A 20,590-nucleotide genomic window follows, 5' to 3' on the forward strand; every position below is an offset into this window, starting at 1 on the left:
CTAAGTCTGACAGTAATGTAGGGGGTATTAAGGAGAGGCAAGATCCTAGCTATGGAGTAGTTGTACACACGAGGGTTTAACGAGTTCAGGCCCTTCTCGGAGGAAGTAACAGCCCTACGTCTCGGTGCCCGGAGGCGGTCGACTGAATTATATGTGTGAGAGTTACAGGGGTGCGAACCCTTCTGCCTGTGGAGGGGGGTGGCTTATATAGAGTGCGTCAGGACCCCAGCCAGCCCACGTAGCAGAGAGTTCAATGTACATAAAGGCTAGACGTTACTGGTAACGCCTTACATAAAGTGATATCATGGCCATAAAGACTACTTAATAACGGACCGTTTGGATGTAGAGTGACCTTAGATCTTCTGGTGGTCGAGTGAGTCTTCATGGTCGACTGTCTTCGAGTCCGTCGAGTGGAATCCTTCCAGGTCGACTGAAAGGTAGTTTCTTCAAGAGATGTCCTTGAGGAGGGTATTTTGGACTGGTCCATGACCCTACCCTAGGTACATGGCTTCATCAGGCCCCGCCTCTAGTTTCCTTGTATAGATGAGGCTGAGGGCTGCCCTNGCCAAAAACCACATCAAGAGCAATCTGACCGAGTGATGCGGCCTTCTTGCCAAGAATGACTCCATAGAAACTCATATTGCTTGTGCTGAGTTTGGACATCGGAATGCCCATCCCTTTCAGCGTCTCAGCGTACAGTATATTCAAACTACTGCCGCCATCCATCAACACTTTAGTCAGTCGAGTGCCCTCAACGACTGGGTCGACCACCAGAGCTTGCCTCCCAGGGGTGGCTATGTGCGTCGGGTGATCAGACTAGTCGAATGTGATGGCGGTTTGAGACCACTTCAGATAATTGGGTGTTGCCGGAGCAGCCATATTCACCTCTCAGTTTATAACTTTCAGTCGGTTTTTGCTCTCAATGTCAGCAAAAATCATCAGGGTGGAATTGACCTGCGGATATTCTTCGTCACTGTCCTCCTTGTCCTCGACTTTGTCCGACTCTTTTTCCTTATCCTTGGATTGTTTCCCTTGGAACTGCTGTATCAGGAGTCGACACTGCCGAGTGGTATGCTTTGGGTAAATGAAGTTACCCTCTTCATCTTTCTTCGTGTGGATGTGACACGGTAAATCCATCACGTCATTTCCTTCTTTATCTTTTACCTTTTTGAGGTTCCAAGGCCCCTTGGGTTTTCCTTTGAACTTTCCTTGAGTCACGGCCAAGGCTTCTCCAGGATCAGCTGGCTCGGCTTTCCGCTTTTGCTTCCGACTGGAGTTCCCTCCTCCGGTTTCCTGGGCGACTGACTTATGCTTGCCGCTCCAGAGCCGATCCTCTTCCTCACCATTGGCATATTTGGTGGCTATTTCCATCATTCGACTCAGAGACATGTCTCCGGTTCGACCGAATTTCAGGCTTAGCTCTCTGTACTTTACGCCTTTCTTGAAGGCGCAGACTGCCTGGTGATCAGATACATTCTCTACTGTGTGATGCAATGTGATCCATCTCTGGACGTAATCTCTCAAAGTCTCATTCGACTTCTGCACACAAGATTGCAGCTCTGTCAGTCCTGCTGGTCGCTTGCATGTTCCTTCGAACGTTCTGACAAACACTCGGGAGAGATCTTCCCACGTGTAAATGATGCTGGGTGTCAACTGATTCAGCCATGCCCTGGCTGACCCTTCCAACATAAGAGGCAGATGTTTCATGGCCACCTCGTCATTTCCGCCGCCGATCTGGACAGCCACTTGGTAGTCCTCAAGCCAAGTATCGGGCTTAGACTCACCGTTGAACTTGCTGACTCCAGTCGCCAACCTGAAGTTGGGAGGAATCACCGCGGCTCTGATGGCTCTGCTGAAACACTCTGGTCTGGAGACATGCACTCGGCTGCTGGTGGGTACATCTCTGTCGTTACCCTCTCTATGGGCTCTGTTCCGGTCGACCAGGCCTTGAACGATGATGGATCTCGCATCAAAGCCTGGTTCCCTGGGGTCGACTGGAATCCTTCGTCCGCCACTGTGCTGGCGTCTATCATCCTGCCGTCGAGGCACATAGGACCCACCCCTTGGGGGGGGGAGTGGGCACTCGACGTCGATCGTTGCGATCGAATCGGCGATCATACTGCTCACGGTTTCTGTACTGATCGTGCCGGTCACCATGCCCTTCACGCCTCGGGGGAGACCTGGGGCTATGAGCCGACTGGACTGTGTTTGCTGCCACGGATCTGCTGTGAATCCTGTTCCGCAACTATGACACGGCTGAATTCTGATCTCCCGCTGCCCGGAGCAAATCTCTGATCTGCATCAAGCCTCTGCCAGCCTCTGACTGGGAAGGCTGAATTGATTCTGCTATAAGGGCTGCAGCTGCTAAATTCTGAATCGGAGTTTGATATACCTGAGTCGGAGGTGGAAAGAGCTGGCGTCGACTGGAGTCAGGGATCCGTTGCCGCGCGCGCTCGTCGAGTGCTTGCTGAAGGTTCTCCAGTCGAGTGCGTTCAGCCAAGTTGGCCAAGCGCGCGTCCTCCAAGATACGAGCCTTAGGGGTTTCTCCAATGATCGGAGTGTGAAGCGCATCCATGTTCCGGCGGCGAAGTTCTTCCCTCTGCAGCAAATTGAGGGGCTCGGGGAGGTATTCTTCATGGACGTGCGACGGATCGCCACCGCCGACACCTCCCTCGACACCTTGAAAGCCGGGGGGCCGTGTGGTCCATTGACCATCAGGACCTCTGCCGCTGGATCACCGCTGTCGCACTCGGATGCAGTCTCTGCGGAGCCAGTCGACAGGTCGAACAGGTCGTAGAGAGATTCGTCGGGCTCGATTGCCGCGACTTGGGCGGTGGTCGACTGGCGAGCCACCGCGTGCCTCACCCACCGCTGAAGCCTCGATCGACCGGAGCGCTTGCGCCGGCGGGAAGCCGGGAGGGAGGATGACACAAAAACCGGCCGATACTGGGTTGACGGTTGTCGCAGAAGGACGCCGCGGACGCACACTCGAAAGTGCGTAGCTCCGCGGACTGGGAGCACGTCGACGTCGAGCGGAGCCTCCTGCAGCCAGGCAGAGTCGTCGGCGACGAACGTGAGCGCGCCGAGACGGATCTCGCGGCCCTCAACCAAAACTCCACCTGAAACCATGATGATGGGAATCGTAAAAATTGCAACTTCTCCAATAAGTCGCTAAGACACCTGCCCCAAGATGGGCGCCAACTGTCGTGGTTCTAAGTCTGACAGTAATGTAGGGGGTATTAAGGAGAGGCAAGATCCTAGCTATGGAGTAGTTGTACACACGAGGGTTTAACGAGTTCAGGCCCTTCTCGGAGGAAGTAACAGCCCTACGTCTCGGTGCCCGGAGGCGGTCGACTGAATTATATGTGTGAGAGTTACAGGGGTGCGAACCCTTCTGCCTGTGGAGGGGGGTGGCTTATATAGAGTGCGTCAGGACCCCAGCCAGCCCACGTAGCAGAGAGTTCAATGTACATAAAGGCTAGACGTTACTGGTAACGCCTTACATAAAGTGATATCATGGCCATAAAGACTACTTAATAACGGACCGTTTGGATGTAGAGTGACCTTAGATCTTCTGGTGGTCGAGTGAGTCTTCATGGTCGACTGTCTTCAAGTCCGTCGAGTGGAATCCTTCCAGGTCGACTGAAAGGTAGTTTCTTCAAGAGATGTCCTTGAGGAGGGTATTTTGGACTGGTCCATGACCCTACCCTAGGTACATGGCTTCATCAGGCCCCGCCTCTAGTTTCCTTGTATAGATGAGGCTGAGGGCTGCCCTTGTATCCATATATACGTGCACCGTGTATCCGATCAATACATCAAGAGTTGCATTGACTTCCACACATACACCCTCTTTTACCTGGAAGAACTCGATCCGAGTCATACAACACTACACACAATGCTAGTCAACTTAAGGCTAAGCCAACCAAGCGATTCTACCACTAAATTACGGTTACACTAGGGATCTCGATGAGGTGGCAGCGCATGTGGTTCAGCGCGAGGATCAGTTAGGTTAGTGCTCCTTAATTAATCATCACTGAGTGGTAGTAGCAGTAGTAGTAGCCTGCATGAACAAACTAGCTGATTCAAACCGTTCTTTAATCGTCCTCTGAAATCAACGTCCCTGCTGCAGGCACTGCTCCTTCGGGATCTGAAAAGAACATAGCTAGTCTCCCGGTCATTCTCCTCAATGCTAGTGTATAATTTCTTAATCAGTTGGATACTTCACCTGGATATACTGTATATGTTAACTCTGAATAAAACCACTGTCAGATAGTAATTTACTGTTACTGAATCCACCATTGCTGCATCCGGAAAACCGCGAGAGCGAGTCTGTGAGCCCACCGGTGGTCCAGCTTGCTTGCTGACGAACGCAAGGCGATCCTGCAAGCCACTATGAACACGTTAAGCGGCTTAATTACCTGGGTTTGAGAACACGGTGCTACAGATCTCACTGTCAGGGGCGAATAGTCTCTGCCCGGGTTCAACAGTGTCGGCCTCCAACGAGGAGCGGTCAAGTTCATGCTTGCTTGTCCCACCCAGCCGAGCTGAAGCTCTCGTTCATGTCGATTCGACTGTTGCAACACTTTGGGGATGGATGGATCTCGCCTCCTCCTTTCCACGAGTCCTGTGTAATATCTCTCCATGGCGGCACCGCACCACCTACCTGCAAGTCTGTACGTAGCTACGCTTATGGTAGGAGAGTGCGTGCGAGCGTCGACGGACAGCTTGTTCGTCAGGAATTCATGAGCTCATCAGTCAGGGATGTGCCCATCTTTGGTTTGGTTTGTCATCTACTCCCTCCGTCTCAAAATACTTGTCGAAGGAATCGATGTATCTAGATATATTTTTGTTTTAGGTACATCCATTTTTATGCATTTCTCAGACGAGTAATTCCGGACGGAGGGAGTACTTGCGATGGGCGCGGCGGTACGGACCATTCATTGTTCCCTGCCTGAACACCCACTTGAACAGTAGGAGGGGCTACTGTGGTTTTGGTGTCGGTGCGAGATTTTCAGATGCATGCAAGGATCACCTGTGACCAGTAGCTTGTACTGATTTTCATCAGTCCAGCCATTTCGGAAAAAGAACATTTTCAGTCCGAATCCTGAATAATTTGCAGTTGAGAGCGGAGTAAAACTCTATCATTTGAGAAAATAGACAAACCGACAGGTTTAAGTTCCACCCAAAAGTCTGAATAGCCTGGAAAATGTCAATTCTTATACTCCCTCCGTCCGGAAATATTTGTCATCAAAATGGATAAAAGAAGATGTATTTAGACATATTTTAGTTCTAGATTCTTCCCTTTTTATCTATGTTGATGACAAGTATTTTCGGACGGAGGGAGTACAAATCAAAAGACAATCAACCCCAGCAACGACTACTGAGCAATGTTCACATGGCACTTTGCTTTTGTATCTCCACGAGCCACGACCGATGAAAAGTCAAGTCGTACGATCTTTGCATCGCAGGCTCAGAGCAATCTGTAGGCGAAGCCGGATGGATCCAGCATGCATGCATGCACCAGAGCGTGCTAGCTACTGTCGGTCCGGTCCGAATCAATGTTTGTACCCGGCCGTCTCAAGAAGAAGAGCTGGAGGAGTCGAACGTCGAGACCCTCCGGCGTTTGCTGGCCAGGAGCGAGTCCCTCGGCGAGAACTCGAAGGCGGCGGCGGCGCTGGCGACCCTGTCGAGCACCGAGTCGAGCGCCCGGCGGACCGAGGCCGCCGTCACGGCGCCCTCGCGCAACATGGCGACGGTGATCCGGACGCGCCCGCCCAGCGTGGTGACCTCCGAGCCGACGACCCTCGGCGCGAGCGGCTGCAGCGCGCGCCTCACGTCGGCGAAGAGGTCCGCGCAGCCGTCGCCGCAGCTGAGCGTCGCCTTGACGAGGAAGGCGGCGCCGGCGCGGCTGTGTTGGGGGGATTCTTGCGGTTGCTGGACGACCTCCACGGTGACCTCGTCGGCGCCGGACGGGACGGGGCAGTGCCTGCCCACCCGCGCCGCCTCGCTCTTGAGCTTCTTAACGTGGTTTATCACCTCCGCGAGCAGCGCCGCCTTGTCCATCTGCACAAGCCAAGTATATCGACAGATCAGGTTTTTGGTGCATCTGCCTGGTCCGGTTCCTGAACGTAACCATGCATGTACACGTAGCAGCAGGAAGCTGCAATGCCGCGGCTCCACCCGGCTCCCGTGGTTGCCTCCATTGCCGCGCCTCACACGGTCACACCTCGGCCACCCATGGCGGCGTCTGATCGCCACGCAAAGGCCCATGTTCCAACCGGGCCCAAGCTTAGATATACTGTCTAAATATCGTCACTTCTATGGGCCGCCCAAATATCGTCACTTCTATTATATTCGAAATATTGCTATTTAATAAAAAAATTACAAAAAAAATTCTAAAAAATGTTCATGTATTCAAAATATTTGTTTACTAGATTTTTTTTCCAAAAAATGTTATGGACATAATTCTTCACACTTTTAGCAATAAAATTCAGGCATGAAAAAAAAACAAGTAAAAATAAAAAGAAAACCAAAAAAGGGAAATGGAAACAAAAGCCAGCGAAGTGACAGAGAAAAGAAAGGGACATGCCTAATAAGGCAAGGGGCATGCGATTTGTGACCCTATCTTAGGCGATAGGCGTAGAATAAGATTTGCCGCAAGGCAATGAGCCATGTTGTCCTCAGAAGAAGGTAAAAAAGAGCAATGGACATGCCAGATATGTCCATATATTTGCCGACCGAAGTGCCATTGTTGCATTTGTGAGTTCGTGACTGCGCCTGGCTGGCTCATACATATGCACCGCCGCTTGCCCAACATGGAGTTGTCACGAGGAAGCTGCCCAAGTCTATGGCGAACAATTCACAACTTCCATGCGAGTACAGATTCCACACCACGACGACAGGTTGCACTCAGACTGGTAGCCACACCATCATCAGGTTTTTCGGCACTGCCTATAACGATTCTTCCATGAGGAGTTGCCATATATCTAGACCAACCTAATAGCTGGCATGTACAACACTAAGTTCTTGTTTGGAATCTCCTCACTCCGCTCCACTCCATGAAGCCGCGGAGCTCGGTTTGAGCTGCTCCGTAAAAGCTGCAGCACCTTGCTCCGTTCCGGGAGCCGAGTCGCTTGAGCGGAGAGAAACCGAACAAGCACTAAGTTTTAAATGTATATTATTCTATTAATAGTTGGCCCATCTTATAATCTCACATATTCTCTTTTCTCCTTTCCAACTAACAAATATATACTCCCTTCGTAAAGAAATATAAAAGCGTTTAGACAATTATTTTAGTGATCTAAACGTTCTTATATTTGTTTACAGAGGGAGTAATATTTAAGTTCTTAAAGTCAACTTATTGTACTTGCTCTTAGGTGAAAACCGAGGTTCCGATAATGATGGCATTTACGGGCATCCTTCACTCTTTCATATATGTTTGTATTGAGCTTCTCGTGATGCTTCCACTTTGTTACTTCCTTGGTGTAAAAATTCATGAGACAGTTTTGACAATTTAGATGGAGGTCGTGAGGGTGTCTTTTTCGAGTTTTGAATCCTCGATTCTTCATCGGCAATAAAGAACTTGTTGGGGATGCACATGGAGAGCTAATGGGCGGGAGGTGGATTTTTTCTAGGACGACAATAGTGATCGTCAAGCCCACTAGGTTTGATTGCCAACCATGCCCTGCTTCTCTTGGGATGACTGATTACTCGATCTTTGGCCGCCCACTCACAACTAAGTTTCGGGACTGACTGGTTGTCCCTTCCGTGGGCTCCTTGGCGACGCATCCCCCGCCACTCACCCTTCTATGCTGCTCGCACCTGTGAAAGCATATAACGCCCCCGAGCTAACTACCAGGTATAATACCACCATGTCTGGCTACTACTAGCCTTTTCGGCACAATTGTGCCAACATCCAAGTCATTCACCCATCCTCAAATTACCTCAGGCTAAACACGCTTAACCTGGAGGTTCTTTCGAGATGAGCTTCCGAAAAAAAAGATGCACCATATGTTGATATGAGTATTCTATTAACCCGATGTTATAAAACATTGGAATGGGGTGGTATTCCGCAGGCAAGAAGATGAACTGTATTGATCTCAGTATTCCATTAACCCTGATGTTATAAAACATCAGGGTGGTATTCCACGGGCTCGCGGCCTCCCTATCCCTTACGCTCAAGTGCTGCCGGGGCGACAGCGCTATTGGTGTGTGTTCACTACGTAGTATGTATGCTCCATGACTTGTCATCTGTTATTCCAGACCGAATTTATCATTTTGCATCATCTTGACGCTTTAATAACATCATTTTCTGAAGAAAAAAATAGCGTGACGTGCGTAACTATTGTTTTTTATTGGTTCCCCCTGGACTATTCCAAAACTCGCGTATTGCAACGGTGGAATAATTCACTGGGAGAAGAAGAAAGAAAGAAAGATACAGAAATTAGCGACTCAACGAGGAGGAGAAGGCACTGACCTTGCCGGTGCAGGGGACCATGCTCCGGAGCGTGGCGAGGTGCGCGTTGATCCTCTCCCTCCGCCGCCGCTCCGCTTCGCTGTGGCTCCTAAGGGCCGTCGCCGCTTTCTCCTCCCGCGCTCCCCCCTTCCTCTTCGGCACGTCCGCGGCGGCGGCTGCGGCCAGCTCCCCCGTCCCGCCATCCAGCAGGACCGACGACGACGTCGACGCTCCCAGATGCTGGCCAAAGCCATGTTCATGTCCATGCCCGCCGCCGAAACCACCGTAAAACCCATCGTAGAGCCCCACCGCGCCGCTGAAGGGGCCAGAGTTCATCTCGTCCCACAAGGCCAAAGGACGTGAGATCGAGAGCGTACTGGATGAAGCTTAGAGAGAAACCGTCGAGGTGAAATGCGCAGCTGGGTCAGAATATGGTTTCTTGAACTGCCACGGGGGAGACAAGCTTGACGCCTGCGAAACAAGGATTTTTACAGGCACCAGGGCCAAGAACCGAGTATACTTGTTGTCCCGAATGTCACAGATCTTCGCGACAACGACAAGACAGGAGCAGGAGGCTGCAAAGCAAGAACGCCCCAGTTTCCCAAGAATATATTGACCTGTGTAACTGCGAGCGCAGACAACGGAGGCCAACAGGAAGGAAACAACAGCGAGACCGACGGCCTGGTTCCCAAGAACACGGTGGTCCAGACAGGTCAAAAAAGACCTTCTCCCAAGGTCAATCGCCTCAGAAATGGCGAGACCCTTGGGGAGCAAAGCCGTGTCGTTGCGCCGCAGGAGGACAGGATCAGACACAAGAAGGAGAAGGGCACAAGGATCGTAGCTTGCTCCCTCAGACTACGAGTCGTAGGAACACAAATCAAAGAGGCAAATCGAGAGAGAGGAGTAAGCAGAAGACAAGAACACAGAGCAGGCTCAGCTCAGGTGCCCGGAGGCCGGTTGGGAGGGCAGGACCATGAGGGGAGCTCGACGCGCCGTAGCTTCCTCTGCTCGGACTCCACCCTGCTCCCGCCGGCGTCGGTCCTCGGCGTGCCGCCATGCGCTTCCATCATCGCCATCGATGGACTTCCGCTCGAGGGCTAGCACGGCTAGATCAACTTGGAACTCCTCTGCTGTATGAACGGGATCATCCTCTCACGCAGGTGGAAGCAATATGTATCTGCGTTTCCTCTCACTTTCTTGGCGATAGGCCGTTTGGATTGTGGGTTTCTTCCTCTTAAAATTCTGCGAGGAGAGGGAGGAGAACGGTGGCGGTAGGTAAGCTCTTTGGATTGGGATTTCTTCCTCCGAAAATTCGAGGAAGGAAGGAGAAGAAGAGTGTTTCTTTTCTAGGGATGCGGAGGAGCTTCGAGGAAGAAGAAACACCCGTTGTCTTTCAAGGATGGAGAGCTTGTTATTTAGTATACTACGTCTGATTCGTTGTTGTTTTCTAAATTTGACACACAGGATAAGGACGTGCCGTGCAAATTCTACGCTATGCTTGTTGGATTTGTTTTTTGGTTGCTACCTGGCTCTTTGTTAGAATTTTCTTGTCCTGGCCCCAAATGGTGCCAACTTTATTATTTTCTTTTTTTGAAAAAGACGATTACCCTCAGCCTCTGCATGACTACATCTAGTGATACACACAATCATTTTTTATTAATTATTCAACAGAGTCCCACAAAGTAGATACTCCCTTCATTTCCTTATACAAGGCCGTAAAATTAGATTACATATATCAAGGTAAAATTTAATGATTGCTTTGCAATCTAATTTTTCTTATCGTTAACCCGGATCATTAATATGCCCGCATGCATACAAGAAAGAAATGGGAAAAAAATAACACAGTGTCATTATGACTACATGCATGCAAGCATTAGACAAGCTGCTAGTATGAGGAAACATCATTAATTTTTACCTCGATTACTGTTAGTGGCCTTGTACAGATGCAAAATGTATTTTCCATAGTAGCCTTGTATAAGCGAATGGAGGGAGTACATGAATCAACCCAAAGACACCTTCCTGACGACCACAATCGCTACACCTACAAGTCTCATGGAGTGCCCCGGCGCATCCACGCACACCATCTAATCCGGTGGCCACCCCAAGCCGCCACGAGCCAAGAGCACCAACCGGTGTAGCAGACCCTCAGCACACACCGCATGCGCACACTGAAGAATCCGCCGCCGTCATCTTCCGTCGTCCCATCTTCAGGATAGATCAATGCATATGCCTTGCCAGACCCAACTGTCGTCGACGCCACCATCCTGTGCGCGTCCATCATCACGCTGCCATCGCCGAGAGCCCGCTGTCCCATGCCACTGAGACACGCCGTTGTCGACGCGTCAGATGCAACGCCGCTCTAACGTTGTAGTCTTCCACAGGTCCCTCTAGCCAATGAACCCCTCCAAGAATGATGCTCCCAATAAGGGAACAACACGTGAGCGCCGCCATCATCCGTTCGACCGATTAAGGGTTCCCCCCAGAGGTAGTGAAAGGAGGTGGGAGCTTCACCTTGATGATGCCTCCAAGAAGGAAGTAGCGCGTGGGGCGTCGCCATCATCGGCTCCGACCACCGGCCAAAGACAAGGTCTTCACCCAGATCTTGTCCCACAAGAATCCATCAGACATCTTGTGCATCGGCCGCCCAGATCAGGTGACCACCCACAACAGCACTGCCACCACGGGAGCCCTGACATACCTGCCACTACCGGAGTCGTTGCACGACCACTAGAGCTTGGGAGGTGGGCCGCCACCCCGCCTCGCCAAACCGCGAGAGCCGCCGGGAAAGGTCCCACTCCTACTCGTCACCGTCACTGGTCCGGTCCGGAGCCAAACCACCAGATCGCCGGCGCAGTTATGCCTTGGACAAGGGCAACATCACGCCATGCCGACGTGGACTGCTTGAGCTTCATCTGCCGCCGCCTAGCCCCACCCCTATCCTTTGGCCGATCTCCACCCGCACCACCACCGTCGGGAGCCGCCGCGCCGCCCTGGACCGAGGAAGAGGCCGCACCCCGCGAATCTAGCGCCCTCACCGCCGTTCAACCCTGGAAGGAGGAGCAGCCCTCCGCCGCCGCCGTCAAACGCACGAGCTTTGTCCGACCTGTCCCCCGACGGCGACGGAGGGGAAGGAGGGGGGGAGAAGGGGCGGCTGGCGGTTAGGGTTGGCGCCTCTCGTATCAGCCGCGAGGCGGGCGATGCGAGAGGGACGAAGAGGTTATTGCTGCCGTATCGTACGATTTCACTGGTATCATCATGAAAAATGAAGAGTACTAATCTATTTATTTATTTTCAAAAATAAGAGGGTGAACACCTTCGGCCTCTGCATCAGTCGATGCATGCAACCCTCAGTTATTAATATACAATCGAAGTTTACAAGATCCAACTCGAGATAAAACAAGAAGAGCAGTAACTTTTTCCACCGCAAGCTCTTTTGCCACCAAATTTTGCATCAACAAGATTCAATGAGCATAGGGCTGCATATATTAGGTAGAAGCGACTATTCAGTGCCTCATTCGTCAAATTTAACTGGTGATAGCAACATTACACCTACGTTTCTATATTACCCTAGATTGACTGGCCGGTCCAGTCGACGCCGTATCCATCCTCCAATTTCACATCCTAGATTACACGCCGATTCTATGATTTGCAACTCTACTCGAAAAATTCAGGTAATCAACAATTCTCACAACTTGGTGACGAGGCATTTGATGTTGTAAGCTACACTTGTTGGTTTGTTTTTGTTTTTTTTCCGAAAAGGGGGACTCCCCGGCCTCTGCATCAGAATGATGCATACGGCCAACACACTTGATGCTGTAAGCTACACTTGTTGGTTTGTAGTACAACATCATCTTAAATCTTATATGCATATCTTCATATCTTGTACTGTAACTTCTTTATCCTCCAATTGCCCTTTTGAATAACATATCTAGTGGATAGAACAGTATACAAAAAATGAATGGGCATGTATTACTTGGGTTGTTCAACTAATTGAATATATTTTCTATAGGCCCTGCAATTTGTTTTTAAGATGATCTTGCCGGCCAACCCGGCTCTGAAGTTCTTGATGTTGCCACTTCAACCCTTTTCCTTGGCTGTAGCCTGTAGCCTCTAATAAGTGATCTATGTAATCAACTGTTCGGCGTGACATTCTGATTCTCAAGTCGTCCTCATAAGCCTATAATAATTCGTGACAAGATGTTTGGCTTGGACAATTGAGTCCCCTCATCCATTAAACAAGCAAAGATGTTCTTAACAGATGACTCAACCCATTTCTTTTTGTTTGACCTAGCATATAAATCCTTCAAGACGTGTGTGGTTGTACAAATAGGGAGCGCTACAACATGTCTGACCAGGTCGATCAACCACTAGTTGGCATGGATTATCAAAGGGAAGTGCTACAGACATCATGGCGGAGATTGCGCCCCGCAGGCTTAGGGTCCGACTGTCTCCTCCTTCCTGCCTTCGTGCTCGATAGCCTTCCACTTTGCCCCCCTTCTCCCCCGCCACACACGTCCGCCGCCACCGCCGTCTAGTTTGGGTGTGTAGAAATGCATTGTCTAGCCAATGCAACCAAAAGACCAATCTAATAAAAGAGCCTCCTGCCTTCGTGCTCGACAGCCTTCCACTTTGCCCCCCTTCTCCCCTGCCACACACGTCCGCCGCCACCGCCGTCTAGTTTGGGTGTGTAGAAATGCATACTTTAACCAATGCAATCAGAAGACCGGTCTAATGAAAAAGACTAGACAATACATTTATACGTCAACAAGGTGCCATAAAATGTGGCTGATTATTGGATTGCAGGATGCATCAAAGAAGAGGCCACAGAGGTCACAGTGCGTACATTCTTGGGAAGTGGCACGAGTGCGTACATTAGTGACTGGATCACTGTCACTGGAACAGCAAGGTGTTGCTCGTCATCTTCTATAGATGAACTTCTATCACAAGGAAGCAAAAGTGATTGGTTGAGCAGCTCAAAGCTGACAGCACCAGGGACTAGCTAATACTAATCCCTTCAGGGATAATCTTGAACACCTGGCCCTTTTAGAACCATGTGTTCCAGAATTTAATTTTGAGCATTGCTGTCGTGGTGTCAACTTGTCTTCATTGGGTTAGCAAAAATAAACTTGTCTTCATTGGAATGTTTAAAAGGAGTGTAGTACTCACCTTCCTTTTCTACTGATTTTTTTACTCATTTTTATTACTAGCGAAAATGTCTTGGCTTTTAGCCTTAAATGACCACAATGCTTGAGAATTTTGGGAAGCAGCAGCTAATAAATCAGTCGAACCATTTGTGCTGTCGTTGTCATCTATCATTTCCGCAGGATGGTAGTACACACTACAGACACAACACAACCTCAGGATATGCAAAGAGTACCACAGTAAAAGCAACAAAACACTTCAACAACAAAAGGCAAAAGTGCTACCTCCCTAGGCCATCTATGTTGGAATGGAGGCAGCGTGCTAGCATGTACTACGCTAGAATGGGATACCCTGTCAATGGGGCTATTTTTTTTTTTTTTGAAAAGGAGGATGACCCCCAGCCTCTGCATCAAGCGATGCACACAACCATCAATGGGGCTATTTCATGAAAATTACCGGGTAAGTATGGATCTTTTTAGCATTCAATCAGAACTCACCATGTTAAACAAAACAAAGAGATGAACTACAGTCACAGGTACACTGGTGTTAAGAACAGACGACTGCAATGCACCGCAAAACAGCGACGTTTTAGCAACGCGGGCGAACGGATTCTCTTGACCAAACAGCTTATTAACAATTGAAATTGGGACTTACTGCAGTTTCTCAGTTTTTCCTCGACGAAGCTAAGATGATAGCTCCAGTTGCGCACGGAAAATATGCTGTACATTCACCTCTCTGTTTACGGTATGCTTCTATAGTTCCAGCAAATGTACACGCAGTTCCTACCAGCGCAGGCATTATCTACACAGAGGCGGGGTTATCCACAGAGTTTGCACTTTGCACTGCACACAGCACCAACTCAGCTTGTGATCACATAAAAACAAACTCCTTCGCTATACTGACTGCTTTCTCTCGACCAAATAGCTTCTCAACAATGGCCAGGGCGAACTCTGTCGCAGTCCCTGGGGCTCTGCTAGTGATAAGATTCCCGTCAATCACAACCCTGTTCTCACATAGGCTCTGGTCTGTAAGCAGGTGCGCCATGGGTGGAAATGCCGTCGCCTTCTTCCCCTACAATGATGGAAAATCCTCCAAGTTAGACCAGCTCAGAAGTTATAAAGTGTTTTCTCCAAAATTTGGGAAGTGTCTTTACTGCTATCTCTAGATGAAACAAGATGCCATAGGAACATAATGATTTTTAACACACATGATGTGTTTTTTTGTCATCAAGGTACCTTCAGTAAACCGTGGGGCTCGAGAACATGAGCTGGGGAAGCACATATTGCACCATAGGGTTTACCAGATCCTGCCTGCTTCTTCAGCAAATCAACAAGTTTGTTTGTACTAGCAAACTTTTGAGCACCCGACAGACCGCCCTGGATACAATAGACACAAGTGTAAGTCGAGTACTCTTAAGAATACCACTAGACAAATAAATGAATAGCTCAACAGTTATGTACCGGCATGACAATCAGATCAAATTCCATTTTAGCAGCTTCGTCCAACATCATGTCAGCTATCAGATTAAACTTGTGACGCCGGGTCACAATTTGCAGGGTATCCTCAACTGACGCAACTGTAACATTTGCGCCTGCTCTACGCAAGACATCTATTAAATTAAGAGCTTCAATTTCCTCTGAACCATTAGCAACTGGCACAAGAACCTGCAAGGGATATTACAGGAAAATCTATCACATGTACATCAAACTTAACTCAGATTAAACTCCAGAACAGGTCAGGCCACCATATCAAATCCTGCGGTTTTTATTGTCTTGTTATTGACTCATGTTTATTTTCTCACTAGCTAAATACCCGTGAGTTGCAACAGGGCAACTTTATTCTATTGGTTCAGCGTAGAATTTTTTTGATTGGGATGAGATTGAGATATGCTGCGGGGAGGGAATCCATAGGCAAAGTTACGGAAAGATATGATGTGATTGAGATTGTGTACTTACAACTACGTGATTTGATTTTGTTGTTTACTTGCAAGGGATTTCTTGCTATTGGCGATTAATTTGATTTCTGTTGATTGCTTTGCAAGGGATTTTTCCCCCAAAACGAGGAGGTGGGGGGTCAGTTTGGATATCGTGTGGGTTGGAAAAAAAATTGGTGGGAGGGGTGGAAGTGATGGAAGAGAAACCAATAAACCCCCCTTTAATAGTAGAGATATTTAATGCCAGCACATTTCTTGCTTAATAATCCCATATGAGCCAATTAGTTGCCAACTGAAGACGTGTGTTCCCGAACTATGAATAGTTTACATAAGAACATATAAGACTTTACATTGAGTGGTAACCCAACTATGCTACATGCTTCTGCGCCTCTCCTTCCCCACACCACCCAAATAAATGCACCATAGATCTTATAAGTGGAAGTTTACAATAAGCTTCTTACACCAATTACCATTTGTAACTAATTATTTATGACAGTAACATACCACTTCCGTCTTACATAAACCAGGAATGTATATTTAATGAACAACCATGATCGCTAATACAATTGTAGTTATTACTAATGGGTTTAAGAAACATCTGAATATGTTGTTCTATTCTCAACATTAACAAAAGGTTTGTAATCACACAAGCAGGCTGCAATATGCCACCTTTGCTAAAATGTTTGTAAACAGAAGTAATATAAAATACATGAGTTGTCTGGAAGAAAAGCAGAAGGCAACCTAAGATACCTGAAAACCCTTTTCTTAAAAAGTGGAATTCAATTTCATCGCGTACCTGAGGTGTACCACTGCATTTCCATTCAACTGAATTAAGCTCTTCAATGGTATACTCGGCTCCGTGTTGAGGGCGGACATACTAAATGAAAACAGAGCACCAGATAATGTAAGTTTGAGTCACTGAGATTGATGAAATTTGAACCCAATAAATTCAATTCCAGAATACAAAGAAATTGTAGGATCTTATAAACAGAGATCAATAGATGGTCTTAGTCTTTTAAGGATAGTAGATGAAAGGGTGTCTCCGTTAGCGCATTAGGATCATACCAGCCCTGTAGACCTAACATAATTACAGTGTGCGCTATTTGAAAATTGTAAGGTGAAGCAATAACCCATTCAGATAACTGGTTACATTAAATCACCATGGGTAATTAACAATTTTCAGGTATCACCTATGTGAACAATATCCTTTTATGGTACAGAATCATATATTGAAATTGCCATTTTATTAATAATAAAAAATCAGTAACAAAGCAAAAAAGAAACAGATATAGGGTGCTGCAGTTTATAGCTCACCAAAGGTCCAGCAACCTCCTCCATCTTCTCTTTGTCATATAGCTGCTCCACCAAAGCAAGGGCAAACTCAATTGCCGTTCCTGGACCCTGGCTGGTCACCACATTTCTATCCACCACCACCCTGGAGTTCACAGGGATCACTTCAGCGGTGAACTTCTCCATGAACGACGGGTAGCAAGTCGCCTGAGGTAACAAAGGGCAACAACAATTTGTGAACGCAATTCATCTTTCCGACAAAATCACCCTCACAACAGTCAATTGATCCTAAACGTTGATCAATTATTCACCTTTAAACCTTTGAGCATGCCCCAATGGGCCAACGTCACCGCCGGCGCAGCGCAAATGGCGCCGTAGAGTTCCCCCTTCTCTGCATGCATCTTGACCATCCTCTCGAGTACTTTACATTCTCTAAGATTAGTTGATCCCGGCATCCCGCCCTACACCGAATCAAGCAGCAATACCAAACGATCAGGCCATATGTATCAGCATCTTGATGTTACAGCGAGCGCGCACGCCAATGGAACAGTTAGGCGGACTCGGCGGTTGTTGATTGATTAGGGGAAAAAGGCTGATTGGGAGATTGTAGTCGGAGAGGGGAGTGGTGGACGCACCGGCAGGGCGATGAGGTCGAAGTCCTCGCCTTCGAGGTCGGCGACGCGGGCGTCGGCGACGAGCTTGACCCCGTAGGCGGCCTCCACGAGGAGCCCCTCGTCCCCGGCCGGCGCGGAGGCGACGGTCGCGACGGTGACCCGCGCCCCCGCGCGGTTGAGGACGTCGGCCGTGGCGGCCGCCTCGACCGGCTCCGTGCCGGCCGCGACCGGCACGAGCACCCGCTTGGCCGGGCGGGCGGCGGCTGCGAAGGCGCGGGAGAGGAGCAGGCGGCGGCAGGAGACGGCCCGCCGCGCCAGCGAGGAGGCGGCTGCGGCCATCGGGAATCCGGCCGGGGATCGCGGGGCGAGGATTCTTGCCTTGCTCGGCGGAAAGGTGGTGCGGCGCCGAAGCGACAGTGGGAGTCTCGCCTTCTTGCTTCGCTTTATTTTCTTCCGAGCAGTTGGGGCTGCTGCGAGTATCCTTGATTCCCGTTCTCTTCGCCCTTTTCGAGAGGGATTGATTCCCGTTCTTGGCCGTGCTGAGTGCTGACTTGCCGTCGCTTTTTCTGGATGGAAATGCGGTTGCCGTCGTGTGTGTCAGCGAGTCTTCTCGGTCGCCGTCGTTTTTCTAGATAGAGTAGTGGTAGTGGATCATGCGCTGTACTCGGTTGGTAGTATGCTCCTGCCTGTCGTGCAATTTCTTCCGTGGATAACGATGAATGACTCCCGTTGGGGCGAGGGGCGAGGAACATGTGAGCCTGGCCTCAGTATCCATTGAAAGAAAGCTCAAGAAGAGTCCCGAATTAAGAGCATCTCCAACAGCCGCTCTATAGCGCCGCGCGCAAAAAACCTGTTAGCGCGCGCGCTGCGGCTGGTTTTGCGCGCCGGCCTGCGCTGGCTCCAGCAGCCGCGCCATAATGCAGCGCGCGCGCCGCTCCAGCAGAGCATCAAAATACAGCGCGCGCGACTCGCCGGGCATTTTGCATATATGGATATTTTGAACAAAAATGAACATGTAAAATTTGACACAAACAAGTTGATGAATAAAAGTTCATGCCCACAAGTTCATCCAACCAAGTTCAAATGCAAACTAAAAGTTCAAGACATGAAAGACACATCAATCTTCATCTTCATCTTCCTCTTTTTCGTCTTCGTCCTCATCTTCCGAAGACGACTCTTCCGCCTCCGAAGATGAACCTTCCTCCCGGTCCACATCACGCACCGCATCATGTGAAGCTCCGACGGTGTTGGCAAGATCTTCAACAGCATCTTCATGGGAATGTGTGTGAGAAGCCATGGCGGCCGGAGGTGCACCCATGGCGGCCGGAGGTGCACCCATACCTCCCATGAGAGAAGCAAAACTCATGCCTCCCATGGCGGCCATAGCGTCGGAGGGTGCTCCAAAGCCACCCATGCCTCCCATGGCGGCCGGAGGTGCACCCATGCCTCCCATGGTGGCCATAGCGTCGGAAGGTGCTCCAAAGCCACCCATGCCTCCCATGGCGGCCGGAGGTGCACCCATGCCTCCCATGGCGGCCGGAGGTGCACCCATGCCTCCCATGCCTCCAAAGCCACCAATGCCTCCCATGGCGCCGAGGCCACCGCCTCCCATGGCGCCGAGGCCACCCATGCCTCCCATGGCGCCGAGGCCACCGCCTCCCATGGCGCCGAAGCCACCCATGCCTCCCATGGCGTCGAGGCCATCGCCACCCATTGCACGAACCAAGGCTCTTTTTCGGATCAAGACTTCTTGTTGGGCAAGATTGACATACTCCTTTTGCGCCGCATTGAGGTTAGATGTGTCCATGAAGAACAAGTACTTCTCCCATTCCAACAACTTAGCTCGCTCCTCGTTGCTCACTTTCCTCTCCTCCAAAGTCACCTTTCTCTCCTCGGCCGCCACCCTTCTCTCCTCGGCCGCCAACCTCCTCTCCTCGGCCACGGCATCTTGGGTCCTTGCCATTTTCCTCACCTCATTCGCTTTGACCCTTGCCTCCACAATAACTTCCATAGCATTTTTGAGCTCATCATCTCCTTTCTTCTTCTTCTTTTCGGTTTTGTCTTTGTTGCACCCATCCGGTCGTTTTGGCTTCGAGTATGAAACCGAGTTGGGTGTGGGGCTTCTCTTGCCGTCATCACTTGATGCATCATCCTTCTCCTCATCATCATTCATCTCAATTGCTCGCTTCCGTTTGTTGCTCAAATGCAAATCCTCCAAACCATCACGCTTCTTCCATTTCTCATCATCCTTTAACACTTCATAGCAATGAGGCAAGGTAAAGATCCTGCCTTTCTTGATCTTCCCCTTCTTGGTCTTGTCTCATTTTTGAACAAGTTTTGTGCAATGTTGAACTACAAGAAAAACAAAACAAGTTAGCACTTCGGTCACCAAAAACAAGTATGATGAACATATATGAGATGCCACTTACTCGATCATCCTCATTTGTGCCATTTGGGTTAATCTTGTCCACCGACTTTTGCGCGGCCGCCCACTTTTGACAATCCGAGTTGATTGTCGACCATCGGGACCGAAGTGATCTCTCGGAGCGGTAAATTCCACTCTTGTTGTGAGCATTATAGTGTTCTGTCATTCGCCCCCAATACGCGTCTCTACTTTGATCACCTCCAATGGATGGATCCTTGGAGACATGCAAATAAGTGTTGCATAGTAACTTGTCATCGGTGGTGGAGTAATTGCCCGCTCTTCCTCTCGACGCCTCGACAATTCCCTCACCCTCCTCGTCCACCTCAAACTCATGGTCTTCGAAATGGATGTCATTGGTTTGAGACCAATGCGAATTGTTGGACCCAACACCCATAGTGGACATGTATGCATCATCATTGAGACTACAATTTTTTTGAACAATGCAAATAAGCTATCTATATGTAAAATGATGATGCATTGAAAAAATAAGAAGAAAAAATACTTGGAAATTTTTTCACCTTGGGGGCATTTCGTCGAACACGTGGTGCGCGTCGGCGACTGGCTCAACGAGTGAGCTCGCCGGCGCTTCGGTAGCCGCCGCGGCCGTCAAACGCCCTGCAAGCTTTTCCTCCCTCGCCATGCCAGAGCCGTCCGTCGCCTTGTTCTTCTTCGCGGATGTTTTGCCCTTCTTCGTCCGTGCCACATTGGGTACCTTCTTGGACGGTGCGGCG

General features: G+C 49.6%; 2 protein-coding genes across 2 annotated transcripts; both read right to left on the reverse strand.

Annotated features, from left to right (window-relative positions):
* Positions 1–5,195: 5,195 nt before the first annotated feature.
* LOC123069204 (transcription factor bHLH30) lies at positions 5,196–9,862 on the reverse strand. The gene is made up of 2 exons (XM_044491991.1): positions 8,477–9,862; positions 5,196–6,063 (listed from the first exon to the last, which is right to left on the reverse strand). Exons 1-2 carry the CDS (start codon positions 8,789–8,791, stop codon positions 5,578–5,580), a joined length of 801 nt encoding a protein of 266 aa, XP_044347926.1. The 5' UTR covers positions 8,792–9,862; the 3' UTR covers positions 5,196–5,577.
* Positions 9,863–14,206: 4,344 nt separating this feature from the next.
* Positions 14,207–18,082, reverse strand: LOC123069205 (protein DJ-1 homolog A). The gene is made up of 7 exons (XM_044491992.1): positions 17,456–18,082; positions 17,132–17,281; positions 16,845–17,027; positions 16,327–16,407; positions 15,058–15,261; positions 14,833–14,973; positions 14,207–14,668 (listed from the first exon to the last, which is right to left on the reverse strand). The coding sequence occupies exons 1-7, from the start codon at positions 17,771–17,773 to the stop codon at positions 14,468–14,470; spliced, it is 1,278 nt and encodes a 425-aa protein (XP_044347927.1). The 5' UTR covers positions 17,774–18,082; the 3' UTR covers positions 14,207–14,467.
* Between the last annotated feature and the right edge of the window lie 2,508 nt (positions 18,083–20,590).

Source organism: Triticum aestivum, chromosome 3B (genome assembly GCF_018294505.1).
Source record: "Triticum aestivum cultivar Chinese Spring chromosome 3B, IWGSC CS RefSeq v2.1, whole genome shotgun sequence".
NCBI lineage: Eukaryota > Viridiplantae > Streptophyta > Magnoliopsida > Poales > Poaceae > Triticum > Triticum aestivum.